The sequence below is a fragment of the Sipha flava genome, unplaced genomic scaffold (genome assembly GCF_003268045.1).
Source record: "Sipha flava isolate LNK unplaced genomic scaffold, YSA_version1 303_pilon_pilon, whole genome shotgun sequence".
NCBI classification, from domain to species: Eukaryota; Metazoa; Arthropoda; class Insecta; order Hemiptera; family Aphididae; genus Sipha; species Sipha flava.
Genome location: NW_020272979.1, coordinates 4,385 through 28,179, shown reverse-complemented (window position 1 = coordinate 28,179; position 23,795 = coordinate 4,385). Strand labels below are relative to the sequence as shown.

At 27.0% G+C, this 23,795-nt stretch overlaps 2 protein-coding genes across 2 annotated transcripts; both read right to left on the bottom strand.

Annotated features, from left to right (window-relative positions):
• Window positions 1-9,034: 9,034 nt before the first annotated feature.
• Window positions 9,035-16,877, bottom strand: LOC112686272 (STAM-binding protein). Its single transcript, XM_025558475.1, has 10 exons — window positions 16,548-16,877; window positions 16,179-16,277; window positions 14,711-14,879; window positions 12,564-12,742; window positions 12,052-12,150; window positions 10,315-10,489; window positions 10,040-10,177; window positions 9,506-9,618; window positions 9,343-9,448; window positions 9,035-9,249 (listed from the first exon to the last, which is right to left on the bottom strand). The coding sequence occupies exons 1-10, from the start codon at window positions 16,661-16,663 to the stop codon at window positions 9,190-9,192; spliced, it is 1,254 nt and encodes a 417-aa protein (XP_025414260.1). The 5' UTR covers window positions 16,664-16,877; the 3' UTR covers window positions 9,035-9,189.
• A 2,864-nt stretch (window positions 16,878-19,741) lies between these two features.
• On the bottom strand, window positions 19,742-21,909 carry LOC112686285 (heat shock protein 70 A1-like). The gene is made up of 2 exons (XM_025558496.1): window positions 21,854-21,909; window positions 19,742-21,776 (listed from the first exon to the last, which is right to left on the bottom strand). Exon 2 carries the CDS (start codon window positions 21,742-21,744, stop codon window positions 19,822-19,824), a length of 1,923 nt encoding a protein of 640 aa, XP_025414281.1. The 5' UTR covers window positions 21,745-21,776; window positions 21,854-21,909; the 3' UTR covers window positions 19,742-19,821.
• Window positions 21,910-23,795: the final 1,886 nt, after the last annotated feature.

The following is a 23,795-nucleotide window of genomic DNA, read 5'->3' as shown; positions in this document are numbered from 1 at the left end:
AGTTTGTTTTCTAATTAAAATTAAAAAGTACCAATAAAATACAAACATTAATACCATAATTTGATTCATATGTAATTGAGTAATTTAAACTATTAAATACTATTAAAATAATGAATAACTGGTTCAAGCATAAAATCATTATTATACATTAAAAAGTCATACAATGCATAATACGTACATTACAACTTTGTCAACTTATAAATATTATCTAAATAATTTAGGTAATATTATAAGACAAAAATTATTATAATATAATAGTTAGATTTGTATTTTTTAGAGAATTTTTGCTATAACCATGATAATTCTTTCGATGCTCAGAAAGTAACATACTTGTAAAAGAAATTTAAGTTGGTCCTCGTTATGTGTGATTTTTTGATTAAGATCTTGGATCAATGCAACATCTCATGCCTGTCCTATTGCTATGTTTTAATACGGTGAATACTTTATATAAATTAATAATAAATATTGTAGAGTCATTATAGAAAAATATTATTTTATTTTCACCTGAAAAAAACATCGTTATTAAGAAATGTAGAAATATTATCACTATAATAACGTATAAAATAATTTATATTTTCGGGTCTCAATATTGATACATCTTCCAAGGAGCCACAGTTTACATGTAAAGAAGCTGCAGATTCCTGAGCCTTGACCTAGAATCATAAATCTGACACTTCTGGTAGGTTTCTTACCAAAAAATAGGGTGAAGTTAGGTATTTTCGTGGCATAGACAATTTCATGAAATTATTTGTTGAACGTATAATATAATTCCTTATTCACGATTGATTTGAAAATTACATTTATCTTTAAAAGCACAGTTTTTTTAAAGACCAATATAGTTTTCAAGTCAATCGTGTAATAAGGAATTATACTATACATTCAAAAAATAATATCATGAAATTGCATATTTCATGAAAATACCTTACTTCACCCTATAACAAATACTTTCAGCAGCTTGCTATAATCATCTCTTACTTATTTGATTTAAAGCATTTCTTGACAAAAATTGACCATATCGTTTCTTTTTATCTGTAATCCTAAGAATACTAGTTTAGTTTGCTGGGATACATGTTGACTGATTAATTTTTGGGCAATAAGACTGAAATTGTACAAAAAGTGGGTTGACAGGACCCGATGTAGCTGAAGGCATGAAATTCTGCTACAAAAACTACCTAACTCCAATACGAAATTTCTGGCCAAAATAAATGTTTTCAAGTTTACGTACCAATATTATTACTTTTTTACTGAAAACAAATGGTAAAAATAATCATAATTGGTTATGTAATAATAATAAGACGTATTAACTTTTTAACAAATACATAATTATAATAATATTTAAATAAAAACAACTTTCTGAACATACTATTGTTTATTTTACTATAAGATATTTTTACGATTTACATTTTTTATGTAATAAGATGTATTGATTTTTTAATAAATTTGAGTACATAATTATAATAATATTTAAATAAAAACAACTTTGTGAGTGTACCTATTGTTTATTTTATTATTAGATATAATATGTACGATTATCACATCATATTAAGACTGTTATAAAATGTACAATGCATGATTACTCTTGTTTCAAATAATGGCGTACCCGCTGGAAGGTTAAGTATTTAGTACAAAAAAAAAAAAAAATGTTTAGTACTTTTCTCATCTTCTTAGACCAAATAAAAACGAGCTCGGAAAATTAGATAACTAAATATTTACGTTTTGTTCTGTGCCGTCCACTAAAGGATTAAACAAAATACCAGAAAACGAGTTTCTTTCGTTGACTTAAACGCACTTTTATGCCGATTAAACAGATAAATCAATGAAAATCTACCGACTTGATATAGTACAACTATACGAGTATTTCAGTCCGTGGATAGTTCAAACGAGTAGTTAACGTTCCATAATTCCAAATGTTACTTTTTTCTTCGTAAGCTATAAGTGCTAAGTGCTGAACACTGAGCTATTGACCCACCCACCCTAAAACTTTTTACCGGGGCGCCACGCCGGTAGAAGGTGCTCACAAGCCGCCTCTGATTTGAATTATGATTAGTTACGCGTCCATGCGCATTCAAAGACGCATGCGATCAGTGTTAACAGTTCCTTTTGCAATCGATTAATCTATTTCATTACTGAATTATTAACGCTCGACGACTACGACATACACGAAGATAGAATTATTACATTAGATCGTACCACGCATCACATATTTTAGAGAATTTTCTTTATCAAATTATTACCGGGTAATTATTATTATAGTGGAACTACTGTACTAGATAATATTTATATTATTTAGTATTATACCATCAACAGTTGTACCCTATAGTGGATACTGATGTCTGATAATAACGGCGAGGTTGACGTACGTATTTTATGTCTATAAATACACTCATAATTCATAAGCTCATAACAATTAACATTATTATTGGTATCACGATAGAAGTAAAATTGGTAAAACCAAACGGTCATTGTCAATAAGTATCACTTATAAAACTATATGTACAGGTAAGGACGTGGTATCAACTGAAAAGTATCCATACTTTTACTTGATATAGAATCGAAAGAAAATACAAATATGAGTAAAATATCGAAACGAAAGGACATTTAGATTACAAGAAGTGTTGTGAAACTCAAAAAACCCATCATATTTTTCAAAAAATGCAAAACATAATGCTTGGTGTCACTTAGCAAAAGAATTGAAAAAACCGGTTGAAGAAATTAAAAAAAAAATTCTAAGTTTACAGGGTTCATATCGTAGAGAAAAAGCGAAAGTAAAAAAATGTTATGGAACTGGAAAAGGTAAAAATTAATAATTATTAATAATTAATATGAAAATCTAGAATTTAAGTCAAGATACTAAGTTTTGATATTAAAGTATGTTAACAACTGTGCTCGGATAGCTACGCATAGTATATTTTGTGCGTCATAAATACATTTTGTGTCCACACGAACAGAATTCGTCCGAATGCTCATGTGCTCGTTCGCTTTCGAGTGAGCTCACTTCGAACGTCGCACAATGTTCACTCGTGTGTACGCGTTTTAATACTTATCTTCATCATATATTTATGAAATGTATATATATAAAATTTTCCAAAGCTATAATTAGCCCAAATACAATAACCGATCATTACGCAATATTCCTCAGTATCGGAAATTTAATAACAAATATAAACAATACTCCAAATCCATTTACGACATCAAAAATAAACATATCAAAGCTCTCAAACTTAATTGCCACTCAATCATGGGAAACTGTTCTAGATAAAATGACGTGAACGAAGCCACATATAACTTTATAAATATTATAAAAAATCTAATGAAAAAAGCCACCAATAATATAAACATTTCTTCAAAACTAAAAAAAATTAAACCTTTGACGACTACATCTCTCATTAAAGCATAGACATAAAGATTCAATATGATGATAATAGGTAAATTGTTATAATTTATATTTATTTATGTATGTTTATTTATAAGCACTTTTTTCTCTATTCTTAATTATTATGTATTTGCTTTCTATTTGTATCATGTATTAATTTAAAAACTTTTGGGCCTCCAATTTCAGTGGGACCCAGTATTCATTGTATGAATTAAGATTAAATAAATATATACCATATCTAGCACGATAGTATTATAGTGGCACGAAGTTAAATAAAAAAAAACAAATACATTTTATAGAATAAATAAATAATAATAGTATATATAATAATCATTAATTGTTAATCAGCAACAATTGTAATTGGATTGAAATATAAATGTTGAGCTGAGCATGTTTTAATAATACATCTAAATGAGGTGGCATATGTATTTCTGCTTTTGTCTGGCAATATGAAATAGGATAATGGAGCATATATCCATTTTTAAAAATATGAACCTTAAACAGTTGATAAAAATATTTTGGGCAACTATAAAATATACCATCTACAAATATTTTGTCACTAGAGCATATCAACTTTAAATTAGAATTTGTAGAGTAGAATAAAATATTATTTTCTGTCTCAGTATTAGTAGTAAATTTGCTGGAAACAATATTATGTATTTACAAAATCCGAATATGTTTTAATATTATAATAAATATGTTATATTCTTATATACGTATATAAATCTTCGGCGGAATCAATATATAAAAATATTCAATGCAATCAATATATACAGATATTCGGTGGAATCGATAAACTCCCTTAAAAAAGAACTACACAAAAGTCGATTCTAAGTGGATCTGACATTAGATTAAAAAAAAACCACAAATATTAAGGATTCACCCGATTTAAATATTACCAAAATTTGACTTGTACATTTTAAGCTTGAATTAAAGAAAAAATGTGAGTCGCCTCTCTCCCTAGAAGTAAGTCTAAATACACTCCTAAGTCATGAATACATAAACGAATAGTTATAATTGTGAATGAGACTTTAAGATTATATAATTACTCCGCGAAATTACTATTTTTTTTCTTTAGTTGACATTTGCCGAGTTAAATTATAACTACATTAATATTTATTATAATCAATATTGTATAAAATGATTAAAACATTGTAGATTCTCTCGATTATGTCATATCAATAATTTTATAGAATTATCATAACACCGAATCCTGGTCAATTATTTGTAGTTAGTACGACTAAAATAGTTGACTAAAAAGTTGACTCCCAATTAATCCGAGTAAATAAATACGTAGGCTGTTCAAAAAATGATGCTGAGGAAATATTTGTTGTAAAAGCTGCTTCTTAATGCATACTATCGTATAGTCCATTATCTTATCTATCTATATGCCGAGTTACAAGTCAATCGGTGTAGTGAGTGGACGTGTGTGATCAAATGTGTCAATTTGTATAATGAGTGTTAGATATTCGCCTACCATTTCCAGTATGGATAATAAGTCAGAGAAACGTTGTAACTTGAAATTTTTAGTGAAACTTGGAAAGAACCGAAAAAATGTTTATGAATCATTAACTACAGTGTATGGTGTCAAATAACACGCTGTCCTCCAAGGCCGAACAGTCACGACGGATTATTATAAATCGGTTTTAACCACGATATTGCGTCATTTCAACATAAAGCGACCGCATAAGAAAATTAATGAAATGTTACTGCATCATGATAATGCACGGCCCTACGTCACCAATATTATAGTGATTTTTTTAAACGCTCGTGGCATTAAAACTGTAACCCATCGTATAGTCCAAATTTAGCTCCATGTGATTTCTGGATATTCCCTGAAATCAAGTATCCACTCAGGGGTCAGAAATTCAACAGCAATCGGGAGCTCATCAAAGCTGTGAAAGCACGGTGCAAAGAGCTCGAGAATGATGGACTGGCATTCGTATTTAAAAAGTGGCAAAATGATGGAAAAAGTGAATTATATCCAAGGGAGATTACTTTGAAAAAGTGCATGTAAATATGGATGATAAAATAAATATTTTTTTTTGTATAACGTTTTTATCATTACTTTTTGAACAACCTACGTAAATTGTAAATAAGTGCACGTATAGTGTCCATTACAATATAAATAGAATAATACGAGTAACATTGGACATAGAATATCTGTCTCATCCATCCGCGGTGTACCGCCAAAAAATAATATTTAAATGTGAATGTTTTTTTATTTACAACAATTAATTTTTAATCTTTAACCGATGGAATACTGAGGTCTGTTAAATTTGTAATAGATTTTATACACTCATTTAAGTTTCAAAACGATTTTTAGTAAAACTATTAGGCTATTGCTCATATTAGAATACTACCATGTACAAATGTAATAATGCATTGTTATTTGAAATATAGATTAAATATTAAAAATCATGTCTTATAACAATAAATAATATTTATGAATATGTACTTCTCAATCGTGATAAAAGAAGTACGTTAAAAAAGACTTAGTTTTCTGGTGCCTGGAGGCCGAGGAAAATATAATTTATATTGTAATTTTAAACAATATTTATGTACTAAAGAAAACATAAGTAAATATTATTAAAAACATGATACTTTAAATTACAACAAAAATTAATGCTTTAATGACAAAATAAAAAAATGAAAAGGGCTATCCAGAAGTCTAGAGACTACTTATGCAGACGAAACCAAAAAATATATTTAATAATAATAAAAAAAATTACCAATACTATTAAATTTATAAATTTAGAGTGTAAATAATTTAAATGAATATTGAATGCAAAAATTGATTTAAGTAATGAAAAAATATAATGTACATAATCGAAAGTACTTAATCATTGTAAGTTTAAAAAGGTAATGAGTTAAATATAAAAAAATAAAATAGTAACAAAAAAATAAAAAATGAATTGATTTAATTATAATTACAGTTATTCAAAATAAAAACGACGTACCGTTGTTTCTGGGAGTAAGTAGATAAGTGATTGTCATCCGTACGTTCGTTTCACTCAGGATCGGTTTCTAGATTTCAGCTGTTTACTATAATAAAAAGAACAAATACAATATTTCAATAATTAATTGCATTTTAATAATTAAAAAAAATATATAGTTATTTATTTATATATTTTATTAGTGTTAATATATACAATGGACAGGAATTATAAAAATATAATTTGTAAGGATGACAATATTTTACAAACATAAATAGAATAAGACAAGTGATATCGGACATAGATTATGTATAATATGAGGTAATATTGGACATGGATTGTCTCATCGTTGCTCCTATCGCAATATGCTGCCAAAAAATATTATTTAAATGTGAATGTTTTTTATTTAAAATTATTAATTTTAGTTATGAATAACATTAACCGATGCAATACTAAGATTTGTTAAAGTTGAAAAAGTTTTTATACACTTCCATTTAAGTTTCAAAACGATTTTTACTAAAATTATTATTCAATAGCCCATGTTAGAATATAACTATCTACAAATATAACCAAACCCGGATTATGATAATTTGGGGCCCGGGACCAAACAATTTTAAGGGCCCACAACCATAATTAAAATATTGATGACCGACACATAAATATATTTCAGAGACATAAAAAAATTTTTATTCTAATTTATAAATTTATTTCTTGCTTTTTTTTTAATACAAAAATAAAAAATTTATTTGTATAAATTAATTTTTCTTTCTTTTTGGAAAGCAAACCCTTTAATTATATAATCGATATTAATTACCTCCAATACAATACTCTCTGAACACATAACAATTAAATTATTTAAATTTGCTTGAGAACTGCTCGTTCTATACTTGTTCTTTATACTAATTTCTTTATTCTTTTATAATATTATAATATTTTCATTACATTACAAACTGGTGGTGTACTTGACTTCGTTTTTAATGTGTATGATGTAATATAGGTAGGAGTGAATTTATACAGTGCTCGACTTGGCAAAATTAAAGAAGGGGACTCTGTTTACTTTAAAAACAATTAGCGTCCCCAAAACTTGTTAAGCGTTATAATTATAACGTATTAATAGTAGAAGGATGCAAAAATGTCTAAAAACTAGTTGGAGTACTCCGTCCTCCTGTGCCTCCTCCAAAGCCGAGCACTGGATTTATATCAATGGATGAATACTACCGACAAGATGATAAATATGCTTGTTGACGCCTATATATATCTTTTATATCTAAATGGATAATATATGCGCTTGCCGATTATCGTGAACTACTCAGGCAGTGCCACGAAGATAGTCTGCAGCAAGGCCGTAACTGGAAAAACATTTCAGGGGGGGGGTCTAACATTATTATTTAATACAATTTATAGTTAATAAACTATATTCACCGCTAAAATGTTTCTACTTTTGAAAATTTCGGGAGGGTATTAGTATTAGTAATAAGTATAGATTGAGAATACCAGTACCATCTTAACCATATTGTAATGATGTGTTATCATTTTCTTACATAACCTTAAAAATGTATAATAAAGATCACTTTGTATCCAAACGTTGTCGTAATTTGTGTGTTGCTTACAATATAGTACACCTATGGACACTTGGGGCACGTGCCCAAGGCCCCCATCTGGCTGGAGACCCCGAATAATAGAAATTACAACATTGAATTTTAATCTATTACGTATTAATATGACTGTCTATAAAAAAAAAATTTAGATAAATAGCAATGTTAAAATGTTAATATCAAATAAATAATGAACATTTAACTGTGTGCGATTGCAATAGATATATTTTATTTTTCATCCTATTACTTTAAAAGATTTTTCTTTAAAATTAATAACTCATAACTTCCGACTAGACAAAAGTCATCATACAAAATAAGCTTTTGATGTTTTTACTCACCTTTTTTTGGTTTATTAAAAACATCCCTAAGTTCCAGATGCCCATGGGTCCCTGCATAGCTTAAGACAGCCTTGAGTATAACTAATTTTATTTATCATTATGCCTTTATCAAAATGAAAAAATTACTGTATTGAGTATATTTATATAATTTAGACAAAAATAATTCAGCTATGTATACTTTATTTACAGTACTTATAACTTTATAGTTGATTGCTACTAACCACATATAATGATAGTGTATAACGTTTATACATTTAATAGGGCATGATTAAATATTTATACTATTAACTTTCAACATGCATTAAAAATATTTTCTTATCATTATTGGTATGGAGAGCAAAAAAAAGTATATAAAAAAAATAATAATATGTAAATATTATATCATTTGCAACTACTGGCTCATGTTACGGGCAAAGTCAACTTTCAGGTAATGTAAATATTGTCCAGGCATTATGGTAATGCCTGATTATGATGGACAATGTAAGAAAAATTATACATTGCCCAGCCTAAGTTGGGTAATGTAAACCAACATTTTTTTTTATATCATTATAAACCTTACTAATCTTATTAATTATTATACTAATTTAATATTATTACCGTAACTATTTATTTTTACAATTATTATTAAAATGACATTTTGAGTTACATTTCTTCCAAACTACATTCCATTATCTTAAATAGTATATGGTCTTGTGTGAATTTTACCATATATTCATTAAAGTAAAGTATATAAATTAATTAATCACTGAATAAAAGTAACAATAAATAAAATCATAAATATAATATCAGAGATATAAAGATTAACAAGTTATTTGTATTAACAAAATGTACAACTCTACAGATAACAATTTTTAGTATAATATTTTAATACCTTCATTTACATTTAATTCACATTAAACTATTTTCAACAGAATGTAATAACAAGTTCTTCAAAATCTTTTATAATTTCATCTAAAATCTACTACATTGACTAATAAGTTATCATCCAATACATAGTGTTCTGCAACCTAAAAAACAAATATATACTTTATAAAATATTTGCTTTAAATAATAATAATGTTATATGTTATACAAAAATATGAAAATATATAAATACATACAGCATAAATATCTCCATCTGTGTTGTGGGTATGGAAACCACTGACTGATTTGCAATCGGCTATAACTTGTAACCCGTGATATGGAGTTAAGAAGAAAAAATTAGACCTAAATATAATTGTTGTTAAAAAATTAAAACACCAAAACATAAAAGGTTAATATTACTCATTATATTTAGGTGCACAAACAATTGCAATGGCTTCTGGCATCATTAATTGATATGAATAGTGTGTATGTAAGTCTACACTTGACATAAATGAAGTCTGTGTGGGATGAGTCTGTTGAATATGATTAATAATATATTATTCATATTGTATTAACTATGTATACCAGTGTTTCCCAAACTATTTATCTGTACTGCCCACTTCTAAAAAAAAAAATCCGACAGACTCCCCCTTAAAAAAAATATTGTTACAAAAGTATTCAATGAAAAATAAAATGTATTGTTTATAAATATAATATTATGTATAATGTATAATATTATGTACAATTAAAAAAAAATATCTTAATGAGATTGGTTGCAATAATGACAGATAAAACTGTCACAGCCCTTTTTGCAATGAAATGCCCCCCAATTAAGCTTATAACTTCCATTGTTCCCCTGAATAGCTCTAGCACCCCCAAGAGAGAAATATTACCCACTTTGAGAAACACTGTTGTATACCAATTTAAAAAAAGCAAATTTTGACGAAATCTTACATGTATCCATCCTAAAGTAATAAGGTCTTGTCTGTCTTGAAATTCAAAAATATCCTCTTCATTCATTGTAGTACATGAATCTGACGTACCACTTTGTTTTGGAATCATCAAATGTGTTATGATCAAGCAGTTAGAACTCTAAAAATAGTTATAATAAAATAATATGCATACATCATATATGTAATAAATATATTTACATCAAGAATCTATAAAGCTATCAATGTAAATAGAAAATATTATACGCTTATATAAATATTATTTTAACAGAAAATTACCAATTTTCCAGCTAGTATTCCACAAGTCTCTAAATTTTTAAACGTATTACTTTGTGCATGTTCAAGAAATCGTTTAGTTAAATTGCATGGAACTATTATACACCGAAGATTATAAGGACCCGGAGAGTTCTTGTATAACATTGGTTTGGTACTTCTATCAACAATAGGCCTATCTCTATAACATAATTAAAAACTAATTTAAAAACCGAGTCTTAAAATATAACACTTCCAATGTTATTATTATTTTCATATTGAATATATAATTAGTATTAGATCATGGGTCAACAGGTGATGAGCATTTTTTTTCTAAGCAGAAGCTTCTATTCCCCTGGAAAAAAAAATTTGCTGTGGCCAAAATTTAAACTGACATCAATGATTATTAATTAGTAATACTGTTTCATTATTTTGCTTGAGCTCATTTTCATTTAATGAAAACAAACAACAAATATAATTTATCAATAGAAATATTTTAAAGAAATAATGTAATCAATCACTATTGAATAATCAACAAGAATAATTTAAAAAAATAACTATCAAGTAAAAATACAATATCAAAAATGTTATTCTTCTGTTAAAATCAAAGAAATTATATTGTTTGGGTACTTAATTAAGTCAGTTTTTATTATTCATAAATTAAAATTAAGTAAATTAATTTCTAAGCAATTATGCAGTATCATTTACCATTAAGTTTATTCTATACATCCCAAACATTAGAGTTCACTATTTTAATACTCATTAAATTTCAATAATTTCTGATTTTTTTTTTTAAACTTACAATATATTGTTTTACTATTACATTCATAATAGTTCCAAAAACTGTATTAACTATGTAAATGTATTGTTTGAATTAATTTTTTTAAACTTAAGAACATTAATATGACCATATTATGGTATATATTGCCTTATGAACAAATTAGAATAATACCATAGTAATTTTAAAAAGTAAAAATAGTGTAAGAATATGTATTTATAATAATAATAATAATATTATTTAAATAAATTTAAAAATAAATAGACCAAAAAATACATATATATTATATGTGTATTTTTTTATTTTTTTATTTATTTATTTATTTATTTATTTTTTTTTGAGGTTTCTTCAAAATAACTTAAAATAAATATTATAATTTATTTTATAAAGTAGATAAATAATAATTTAATCATAATAGCTCAGATCACAAAAACATGTACTTATGTACTTCTTTGATATTAAGCAATAATAAACAATAAAAGTTATTTAAATATATAATAATACACAATTTGATTTTAAATTTTAAAAACTAATAATAAATAATTAACCAAAGTAAATGCCAATAAGGATAAGTGATCAGAATAATCAATAACCATTACCCATCAAAACTGATAACAAATACATTAATAAAATTTTATTAAATATAATCTTATTATAGGAATGTAGTTTAATGTGACCAGTTAAAATATATAAAATAATAACATAAGTATGAGTAGAGACTACAGATGGGTGAAGTACTTTAGATAAAAATTTCATTGATTTATAAACACAAACTAATAACAACTCAAATATTTAATATTAAATAAAAGATCTTTCAATAAATAATATATATACCTAAGTTTTTTATTCACATTTTTGTTTATTGTACAGAGGTATTTTTATTTTTTTAATTATATATATTTTTACAAAATATCTTTGTTCTAAATAATTTAATTATCAATAAATGTTTTTTTAAGTCTAAAATAACAAACTAAATAATTACTTACGTATTGAATTGTATTTGTGAATTTGAATAAGCAGGTATACTTGATGAAGCAATATTATCATTTAGTTCGTTAAGAGTAATTAAGTTTTGATTTAATGGTCTAAAAATAATTTTAAACAAATTAATTTATATCAATTGCTAAATATTATATTATAAATTATAAACAAAAGTTAATATAAACTTTTAATTTAATAATTTTTATCTCTATATCAGTTTTTTTTTTTAAATTTTTTTTTTACTTACTTTCATATTTTGACGTTATAGCAAAGTTTTTATTTTGTTAAAATACTATATTAATATTATATTGAGAAGTAGAATTAGATTTATTAATAAAATTTAATTTTAGCTAAGCTATAAATAAAATTAAAGAAATAACTCATATAGAACTGGAATTTATGAGGAGGATGACATCAGAATAATATAACCAAGCAATGATCATTTTAACAAGAATATAAAGTGAGATGGTAGTATTAATCGATATTAATTATTAAGTACTATTTAATACACCCATACCTTGTTTCTAATGATGAATAATCATTTCTTAGGTTGATATAATTTACTTCTGGTGTTACATTATTTATAACTGAATTTGACTGTTCTTGTGAAACACCCTTTATAAACCCAGGTGATTTATTAATTTTTTCTTTACTTAATACTTCTTTTTCATGTTTTTCTTTGAACTCTTGTAATGCCTATTAACATAATAATAAGATTAATATGCCATACATTAAACCTACTAATAATATGTTTCTTGAAATAAACAATTATTAAAATAGATACCAGATAAACATAATACAATTAATTATTTCTAAAATAATATTAAAATAAAAGTTAATATTTTTGATATTTATATGACAATAATTTTGGAAAAAAATTATCATCAATAACTAACAAATTACTATTTAAAAGTAACAATTTAAAATGTTTCTAATATTTACATACATATATTTGATTTTTATTCATTGATTTATCACAAACTTAATTTTTTCAAATGGTATTTTAAACAACTCATTACTTAAGTTATAAATAAATTTAATTTCTTAAAATTCAATGTTTAACTATATTTATATATATATTTTATAGTTTTCTTATTTTTATACTAAAAACTAAGGTTTAAATTTTATTTATAAAGTCAAAATAGGTAAAAAAAAATTTCAAAATATGTGTCATTCAGTTATTGTTTGATTGAAAATTAAAATTATCTAAATAATAATAATTTCAATTTTAAATGTTCGCACTTAGAGCATAATTATGATTTTGACAGTTATAAAAAATAAATATAATACTTCTTTAAATTACATAATTAAAAAAAAAAGTATCAACCTTAAAATATAGGCTTCGGTAAGTTACATACTTTATTTATTAGCTTTTCGAATATTGCTGATAAAGTTATATTAAAATTGTTTATAGTTTGATAAAATAATTTATATGATGAAATTATATTCAATTCTAATTTAACTAAATTTTCTAATATAATTTTACACAAAAAATGATTTATAAAATTGAAAAAAAAAACTGAAATATAATGAAGAATAAAAATATATGTAAAATCAAGTACTACCTACTTAAAATGAGCAGTACATAAAAAAATATTATTACACATAATTTGAAAATAAAATGTATTAATTAAAGTTAAAATTTACTTATCTAGTATTCTAGTCTCAAAAAATTCAGAGCCCTCATAACAACATTTAAATAAAAATAAAAATGCAGGACATAGCTAACACAATTTATAATTTTAACAATAAGGTGAACATTTGCCTAGAATTTTTCAAGAATTTCTTAATAGTTTAAAAATGTATAAACCGATGTTCTCTGAAACATTGTGTTATCAGTTTAAATAATTACCATATTAATAATAAAGTATTAATAATACAAAAATTGTAAATTTAATAGTATAACAGAGAAAAATTTAAATAAATTATATTACATAATATTTTAAAAATTTAGATTTTGAGCAATATTGTTATGCTAAACTCTTGTCTTGTGTTATTATTTCAATAAATAATTTTGAGAAGTAAAACTGCATCAACAATTTCATGCTGAATGTAATATATTCAATAGATCAGATGTTGGATACAGAAAATTCTACATAAAATTTATTTTTTATTTTATTATTATTTTAATCTTTAATAACTTTAGAAACTAATATATTGATTTAAATAATTGTGATTTATATACTTTTATTAGTATACATTTTTTAATTTAATTTTAATTTTATTAGTGTTATAGATGAAATAAATAATTATTTATATTAAAGATTAAAACAAATTATAAATTTAAGCTTGAATATTAAAACTACTTATTAATAATTTTAAATACTATTAGTACTATTTATTTTAGTTTATTTTTATTAAATAGTCAAATTATTTTCACCCATTGTTTTTTTTATAAATTTTGAATACTTCAAACTCTGATAACATTGGATTTTAATATAAGAGGCATTAGGATTCTAAAATATTATTAAATCTATATAATATTAAGTGCTAAAAATATTATGCATCACTGCTCTATATTTTTTTTAATTTTAGGCAATCATAAAATAAATTTCAATATTTATGAAGCTATTTTTACCCAAAACAAATTGAAGCTTGTAATATCTAAACATATATTTAAGATATTATTAACATTAAATTTAATAATTTTCAAATTAAATTTACTTTTCGTTCGGTGTAGAGTTCATATTCATTATTGTATTGCTCTAATAATTTTATTTTTATTTTTTCTGTTTTTGGTAGAACATCACGAAGTGCTTGATAATTTAATTTACGTTCTTCAATTGGTACATTTTTGTAATCAGGATGTTCATTAATAGTTTCCAAAAATAATCTATAAAATAAACAATAAAAAATATGTCATATACAAATAATATATAGAATGACAATTTTAATATGAACCCATTTATAAATAAACTTATTGTAAAATGTTTTTCATAATGACAAATTCAATGATAGTTATTTTAAATGAATATTATTATTATTATTTTTTAAATGAATCCTTTTATCTCAGTTCCTTAATTATTTAAAAATTTAAATTCCAATTTTAAAAAGTTTATTTATGAATGATTATTTAAGTTAAACAGCCACTAGGAAAAAAATTATGATATTCACAAGTCAAAACTTTTTTTACCACACATATACCACCATTTTATCTCCATTTCATAGACTTTCATAATAAATTATAGTTATAAATATACAACAAATTTCAATGTTCAATGATATATATCGTTCATAGTTTCCTTAATTTTATAATAAAAACTAGGGCTTGAATTTTATTTTATTTATAATGAAAAACTAACTAAATCTATGTAAATAATTATAATAAATGTGAAATACTATAACATAATATCTAGGATCAATTATGATTAAAACTACAATAAGAAGAAATAACTAGTAATAATATAATAAGAAATACAACTGCAAAATACGACATTAAAAACAGTTAACATATAATTTGGTTGTATATAAAATATGAATATGAACATAGATACAATATACTTTTACAGTTAAACAATATATTTATATTTTTATTTACAATATATAATCTAAAATAAATTCATATTAAAATTTGGAACTAATAAAAATATAAATATAATATTCACTATATTAAATTATAGAAAAATATAAGAGCATAATATAAATGTAGGAAATGTCGGTTAGAGAAAGTACCTAACAAGTTATACGTTTTTAATCAACCTTTTATAGTTTCATAAATGGACATTTTGTAAAATATAAAGAGACTTTACCTAAATTATTTATATATATTAACCAAAATCGATCACTTAACTTGCACTTTACTGGCCGACAAATTACTCTATAAAATAGCTCAAATTTATCTGGTCCACTGAATTTTTCTTGGTAAATCATCTAGCCTATCCAGACTTGGCTGTCAGTATGTGCAATGATAGATGCTCGGTATTATATGTCAATCTTCTACATAAAGTACAGTTCTATACTATTGTTAAGGCTCAATATATATATTATAGATACAATATTTTAGATAACTCAATATTATCTTATTATACCATTTGTACAGTAGATACTAAAAATCAATAACAAATCTAAAACATGCACTTTTAGATTTTTAAAGTTACTAAGATTGTAAATAAAGTAAATATTATATTCTTACGTCATAAATCGCATGTACAGAATATATGCTTGTTCTAAATTGTTTTCTTTTAAATATACTTCAGCCATACTGATCATCTCTCGGCCTGACCGGTAATATCTATAATATACTTGTAATATTATTATGAATACTTTGAAATTTATACAATAGAAAATATTTATAAAGACACGTTATGTCTATTAGTTTGAATAACATTTAATGGCCTCAAAAATATGTTTAGTAATTGATTCATCATTCAGAAAAGCATAATAGATAAGACAACAATCTTTTATTTATTTAATTTTTTTTTACCAGACCTTTTTAATGTCATTATAAAAGATTTCTATTGTATTTGAATAATTATATATGATAAAAATGGTGAAACCGCACTTCCTAGCAGCAATGGAAGTGTTCAACTCGATTTTCGAACTTAACCGTGACAGTTCTTGAATCCTTTTCTCTGGCGTTAGTACAACATTTTCTACATCAGGATGGTTACGATTCATGTTTACTATTTAAATTAAACGCAATCACTCATGAAACGTTCGGTTAGATGATCATAAAACGGAACGAATTATACAATAAAATAAAATGACTATAGATCAGAGATTCAAGTGTCAAAATAATGCAAAACAAATTTTGTACATGGAAATAGGTACTTAATTTTTTAATTCGCGAAAGGTACGTTACATATGTGTACCTATTATAATGAATATCTGTAGTGACTGATAGAAATAATCGAATGAAATAATCGAATCATTCGATTATTAGAGTAATCGAAACAATTCGATTATTTTAAAAATCATTGGAATAATAAAATAAACGAATGAATTATTTGAACGAATCAATCGAATAAGACATTCATACGATAAAATTAATAGTAAAACCTTCAGATATATAAAAAAACACAAAAATACATTTCCTGAACTTTATATGCTACAATTAAGATTTTCCCTCGACTTTGGTCCATCATAACGCGTGTTTTTAAAAATGGGACAAATAAAAAATGACCGTTTGAACAGACTTCACCATAAAAATTGAGATTATATTGTATTTTTAAATAGTAATTTAAATTTTGCTTTATAAATTAACATTTTTTTTTCGCAATGGAAAACGCAGTTTCCAAATTATCATTAATATTTTATATGTACATAATTCAGTTTTTAATATTGTGTCAGTTTGAAATATTTTATATTTATGGTGCCTATTTATTTTATATTATGATTATTTTGTATTTTATAATTAAGTACTTATGATAAATATTTGTTCTATTTTATATTTTTTATTTTCTACCTTGATACATGAAATAGGTAATTCAATGATGATCTATTCGGAAGATTATAAAAAAGTAGTTGATAGGTACTACTTCAACTGAGAGTTTCCTAATTGTATTATATTGTTCATTTATACCATTGATTAAATATAGCAGTATAAGTATATACTAATAAGTATATTTAATCAATGTTTATACTATACCAATAATTATACTTATAAAACCAATGATTATAAAGTAGTCTGTAGTAAACAGGTAGTGAGATAAAAAAAAAAACCATTCGATTATTTTGTTATCGAATATTAATCTTTCGATTATTCCCTTCACTAGACTGCTATTGATTAATGATAAGATGTGATAAGGTATTGCGTGAATAGTTTAAAGAGCAACGGAGACCCGCACGTCAGCGTCATAAATAACGTAACACGTAAATAACAACATAATGCAATTGATCTATTATGTGACTGTACTCCGATTACACTTCAGATCAATTTCAATCATGTATAGGGTCGACATTGAACTTCGATGTTAATGTTCGGTTCGCCGTAGGTCCGTAGCACTTGAAACCATTTGGTGCAATACCGCCCACGGTTGGGAATTTCGATTCAATTCACTTGACTCAGTCCATTCCAATGATTTGATTTAGTGATTCAACTCTTAAATCAATAAGTTTCTCATCAACTGTACGTTTCGTTCCAGATAATAATGAATCACTGAGAAAATTATAACATTAAATTGGAAACACGGTGTAGAAAAGATTCTTCTCCACACCGTGGTTGAAAATTTTTATGAACTAGGAGGTAACACCACTTATCCAATAATATCTACATATAAATACAATATTTACGTGTAGGCACGTGCCTACGGCGGCAAATATGAAGAATGTTATTGTTATTAATTGTTACCTATTAATTATTAATAAAAATGGTTGAAATCTTAAAAAATTATATTTTAGTATTTAAATAAATTTTTTTTTGCTTATTTATCTAGTTAATTTGTATATATATATATATTATAGTAGGTAATTAAAAGATAATTCAGTTGGTGTGGTATATTATTTTAGTTATTTAGAGCGGCAATTTTCCTCAGGCCTACATACGGGAATGTATTTTAAAGATTAGGATTAATTTAATTATATTATAATTCCTTTAATAAAGAAAAAATTTATAGTTTTATAAACTGTTAATTTTATTTGTTTTTTCAGTATTTAATAAATCATATTTTTCCAAAAAAGAATATTTTATTTTTAAAGTTTTAACTTAAAGACAGATTTTTTATTTTTCGAAACAAACAATGGGATTATTATTATTAATTCAACTCTATATTAATAAATCATTAACATAGAGTTGAACAATATGAAAACTCGAAAACGGGACCACGCGTCATTATAGTTTAAATTTGTCACAAATTTTGTGAAAAACAAATGTGATTTGAAAAATTATTTTACTCACATTATATAAATTTTGGATGAAGTACTTTATAAAAAAAAAAAAAAAATAAATGAAATTCTGATTGACTTATAAAAGAAAAAGTATGTTACATACAATTTAAAAATTATAACGAGTACCGAAAAGAACTAAACGTTTTGATTAGAGACGGTTTGAACGTTTATATCTTACCGGGGTAGTTTAATTTAACCACCCTACCCTGAAAAAATTGTTCCTCGTATCACATTAAAACTACTTGAATGCTAAAACGTAAATTATGTACCTCCAAATATTTTCATATACTGGTATGTCTATTCAATTTTAATTCTATTTAACCAAAATGCACATAAAAAATGTTTTTACCGGGGCACTGCCTCGGTAGTAAGTGCTTACAAGCCGCTTATTAAATTAATAAATAATCATCATAAATTATCTGATCGTTCTAGTAGTATAATTAATCAATAAATACTAGAATTCTTTTAAGCTATTTATTATTCATGGTTTGCTTCTATCTGGGTCCATTTCTCGATTACAGTGATCATACACCAAATTGCAGTAACTTTACCTATTTCATATCATTATCACATTGAATTTTATTTCAAATTATTATCATTACCAATATAGAAAATACTCAATTTTATTTTAATGCTGGACGACACTTATGGTATTCAAGTAAATAAAAAGTAAAGTAATGAACAAAAGGGTAAAATAAAAACTAATGTCGATTTTTAATTTTATATAACTAATTTATTTTCGCGAAAATAAATTAAAAATATTTAATATACTAAATAAATACAATTATACATTAAAAATAGAAAATATATACGATTAAAAAAAATTAACAATACATGATAAATATAAAAAAAAATAAATATGTAAAAAAAAATTGATAAAAAAAAATCTTGTTAAAAAAAAAAAATAGAAATGATGGTACATATAAACACGATCATGCATATTGACGGATTTAATCGACTTCTTCAACGGTAGGTCCTTGAGAATGTGATCCAGGGAATCCGGCACCACCAGTCGGCATTTGAGGTCCTCCGGTATGTCCTCCGTGTAACTTCATCATCGGGCCCGAGCAACTCTTTTGGATTTCTTTCAATTTATACTCGAACTCATCTTTGTCGGCCAACTGATTGTTTTCCAACCACTGAATGACTGTGTCGCATTCTTGTTTGCAGGCATTCTTTTCGGATTCGGTTAACTTGTCACCAGCGTCGTCCAACGCTTGTTTTACATTATATACGTAGCTTTCAAGCTGATTCTTGGCTGCGATCTTTTCCTTTTGCCGTTCGTCCTCCTCTTTGTACCGTTCCGCTTCGCTGAGCATTCGATCGATTTCGGCTTGGGACAAACGGCCTTTGTCGTTCTTGATGACAATATTCTTGGACCGACCGGAACTGTTGTCTTTTGCCGACACGTTCAATATACCGTTAGCGTCCAGATCGAAAGTCACGTCGATCTTAGGCACACCTCTGGGAGCCGGAGCTATGCCAGTCAGATCGAATGTTCCCAACAGATTGTTGTCCTTGGTCATGACCCGTTCTCCTTCAAATACCTGGATGGTGACGGCCGGCTGGTTGTCCGCGTACGTAGTGAACGTCTGCGTCTGTTTGCATGGAATGGTCGAGTTACGCTCGACGATCTTTGTCATAACACCACCCGCAGTTTCGATACCCAGCGACAGAGGGGTCACGTCCACGAGCAACACGTCTTGTATGGCCGAGCTGGTGTCACCACTCAGAATGGCTGCCTGTACGGCGGCGCCATACGCGACCGCTTCGTCGGGGTTGATGGACAGGTTGAGCGGTTTGCCGCAGAAGTAGTTTTGCAGGAGACTCTGGATCTTCGGAATCCTCGTGGACCCGCCCACGAGTACCACGTCGTGTATCGAACCTTTATCCAACTTGGCATCCGCCAACGCTTTCTCCACCGGTTGCAGGGTCGATCTGAACAGGTCCGCGCACAGCTCCTCAAAACGTGCCCGAGACACCCGGGTATAGAAATCGATGCCTTCCATTAAGGCATCGATCTCTATGGTGGCCTCCGAGCTGGATGATAACGTTCTCTTGGCCCGTTCCGCAGCAGTCCTTAACCGTCGCAGCGCCTTAGGGTTGCTGCGCACGTCCTTTTTGAATTTCCTCTTAAACTCATCTGCCAGATGCGACACTAACCGGTTGTCGAAGTCCTCACCACCCAAATGAGTGTCTCCGGCCGTTGACTTGACTTCGAATATCGAACCTTCATCGATCTGTAGCACGGACACGTCGAACGTGCCACCGCCAAGATCGAATATCAACACGTTTCTCTCACCTTTCAGACTCTTATCCAAACCGTAAGCCAATGCAGCCGCCGTCGGCTCGTTGATTATCCTCATCACGTTCAGACCGGCTATCGTGCCCGCGTCCTTAGTCGCTTGTCTCTGTGAATCGTTAAAATACGCCGGCACTGTGATCACCGCGTCCGTCACGGTTCGTCCCAAGTACGCTTCCGCCGTCTCCTTCATTTTCGTCAACACCATCGAACTGATTTCTTCCGGCGCGAACACTTTCTTCTCTCCCTTGAACTCCACTTGTACCTTCGGCTTACCGCAGTCGTTCACCACTGCGAACGGCCAATGTTTCATGTCCGCTTGCGTCTTTTCGTCATCGAAACGACGGCCAATTAACCGTTTAGCGTCGAACACCGTGTTCTTGGGATTCATCGCCACCTGGTTTTTGGCCCCATCGCCAATCAACCGTTCCGTGTCGGTAAATGCCACATAACTCGGTGTGGTCCTGTTACCTTGATCGTTGGCGATGATCTCCACCTTGCCATGTTGCCAGATACCTACGCAAGAATACGTGGTTCCGAGATCGATACCGATCGCTGTTTTTCCGACCATTGTCTGACGTTTAAAGTTCAAGCACGGATTGTCTGAGAAAAAATAAAAATATTTGATATCAAAACACTTTTCACCACTAAAAAATTAATGAACACAAGTATTCTCCCACTTTTATATCTTGAAGTATATATCGCACTGTAAAATATCTCGATTCGTACTGTTACGGCGCTAGTGATCAAACTGTTAACGAGCGACGCGTCGTGGGCGTATATATAGACCAAAGAATATTCGAGAAGGTTCGTGGCGCGGCAATCGCTCGGCTCACCGCTACTTGAGCCTCGTTTTATACTACAGCGTTCTAGAACATTCGTGTGGTATCGACGACATTCTTGACTTAGGCCGTTAGTCTTTTTACCCTTTTTTTAATGTATTGGGCTTAAGTTCATCGATTCGATTGATTATCTTACACATTGATTTTGTATTTGATTGGTAATTTTTTTCATTCTAAATATTTTTCGCGTCATATTTTCTCCGTACGTAGTGGTTTTGATTGTGAATTCTCAACCAAAGTTTTTTTTTAGAATCTAGTTTTTTCATCATGAATGTAATGTAATGTGTTTTATATATTTTAATTATTATAATGCATAGTTTTGTTATAAAACCATTACAACTGTATTCTATCTTTATGTACAGTTTAAATTGCTCAACATAGTATTATATTTACTATATTAATTTTTGGAGTTTTCGTGTTTTGATTAAGTTCATATATGACAGTTATTTGCTGGTAGAAATAAGTTTTTAATTAAGAAAAGTAAGAAAAACGAAATATTTAAGAAAAAATTTTATGTTCAAATCTTACCCACACAAGATACTTCTTCCCTGAGATTAAATACTGCCAAATTTAATTCTTATAAATATAATTATAATTTGATAACTAAGACACTTAAAATTAGTTTACGAATAGTGACCCATCAAAAATATTTTGCGACCCAATGTTGGATCGTGGCCCATAGGTTGGGAAACGTTGCTATACACTCAGGGCTGTATTTAAGATTTCTCCGTCTAGGAATAACAGCATTTTGCCGTCTCTCTACCCCGAAGTGTAAAACCGAAAATAAGTGTAATAAAATAAAATAACTATTTATTAAAAAGTCGCTCGCAATTAATTTTCCCCATTTCAGTACACTATTACACAATATTTGTAATTAATCTCAAATCCAAAATAATAACCGAGTTATAATTACATAAATAAAGTTATGGAAAATTGTATTTCATAAGACTGATGGTGGTACCCCTAAATAATTTAGTACATTTTGGTCTAAATGTCCCATCTCCTTACAAATAAAAATTTAACCAACATCTATATATTAATAATATTTATATCTCAATAAAATACATTTATTTATTTATGTATTAATAAAAATGTTTGTGTGTATAGTGTGTAGTTGTTATGTAAATGAATATTTTTAAAACGTCATCAGATCAAATTACACCATCTAATTTACGTATCTAAAGATTAATAAACTCATTTGTTTTAAAATGTAATTAATATTATGTAATAAATTAAATTATTATTTAATTAAATTATCATCAACGACCATACTACGTTGAATACACCAGTTCTCGTTTGATCACTGAAGTTTATCAACGTCGGACATAGTAGTACTTGGATGGGTGACCACCGTTTGAGAATATTACATGTTGGCATTTTTTTTTTCTGTAAATATTTGAAATATAAAATATATTAAGCATTTTTTTTTTTTATACGATAATGTAATTTTTTGCCATTTACAAATATAAAAATTACTAAGTAATATCATTAATTATGGATACTATTTATAATCAATACTAATATATATTTTAATATCACAGATATATAATAATGTGTTATATACATAGATAATAGAAGAATGGATAGGCCAATCATATATTAATACAAGGGGTCGCGGTCCGGAATGTGGATGAGAGATAGACTACTTTTATATAGTGCACTCACTTTAGCAAGGGGTTTTATCATTAGTTTTATTTCATAATTATAATAGAAGATATCTATAACAAATATTTTTATTGTTAACGCATTTTATTTTAAAATTATTTAACATTTTTACAAA

Excerpts from the sequence above, each read along its gene's own strand:
- LOC112686272 (XM_025558475.1), bottom strand. The coding sequence starts at position 16,663 with ATGAATCGTAACCATCCTGATGTAGAAAATGTTGTACTAACGCCAGAG. Across the intron at positions 14,880-16,178 it reads CTGTACATGCGATTTATGAC|ATTATTTTTGGAAACTATTA; the intron begins GTAAGAATATAA and ends TTTATTTTATAG. Across the intron at positions 9,619-10,039 it reads TTACTTTAGGATGGATACAT|ACTCATCCCACACAGACTTC; the intron begins GTAAGATTTCGT and ends CATATTCAACAG.
- LOC112686285 (XM_025558496.1), bottom strand. The coding sequence starts at position 21,744 with ATGGTCGGAAAAACAGCGATCGGTATCGATCTCGGAACCACGTATTCT.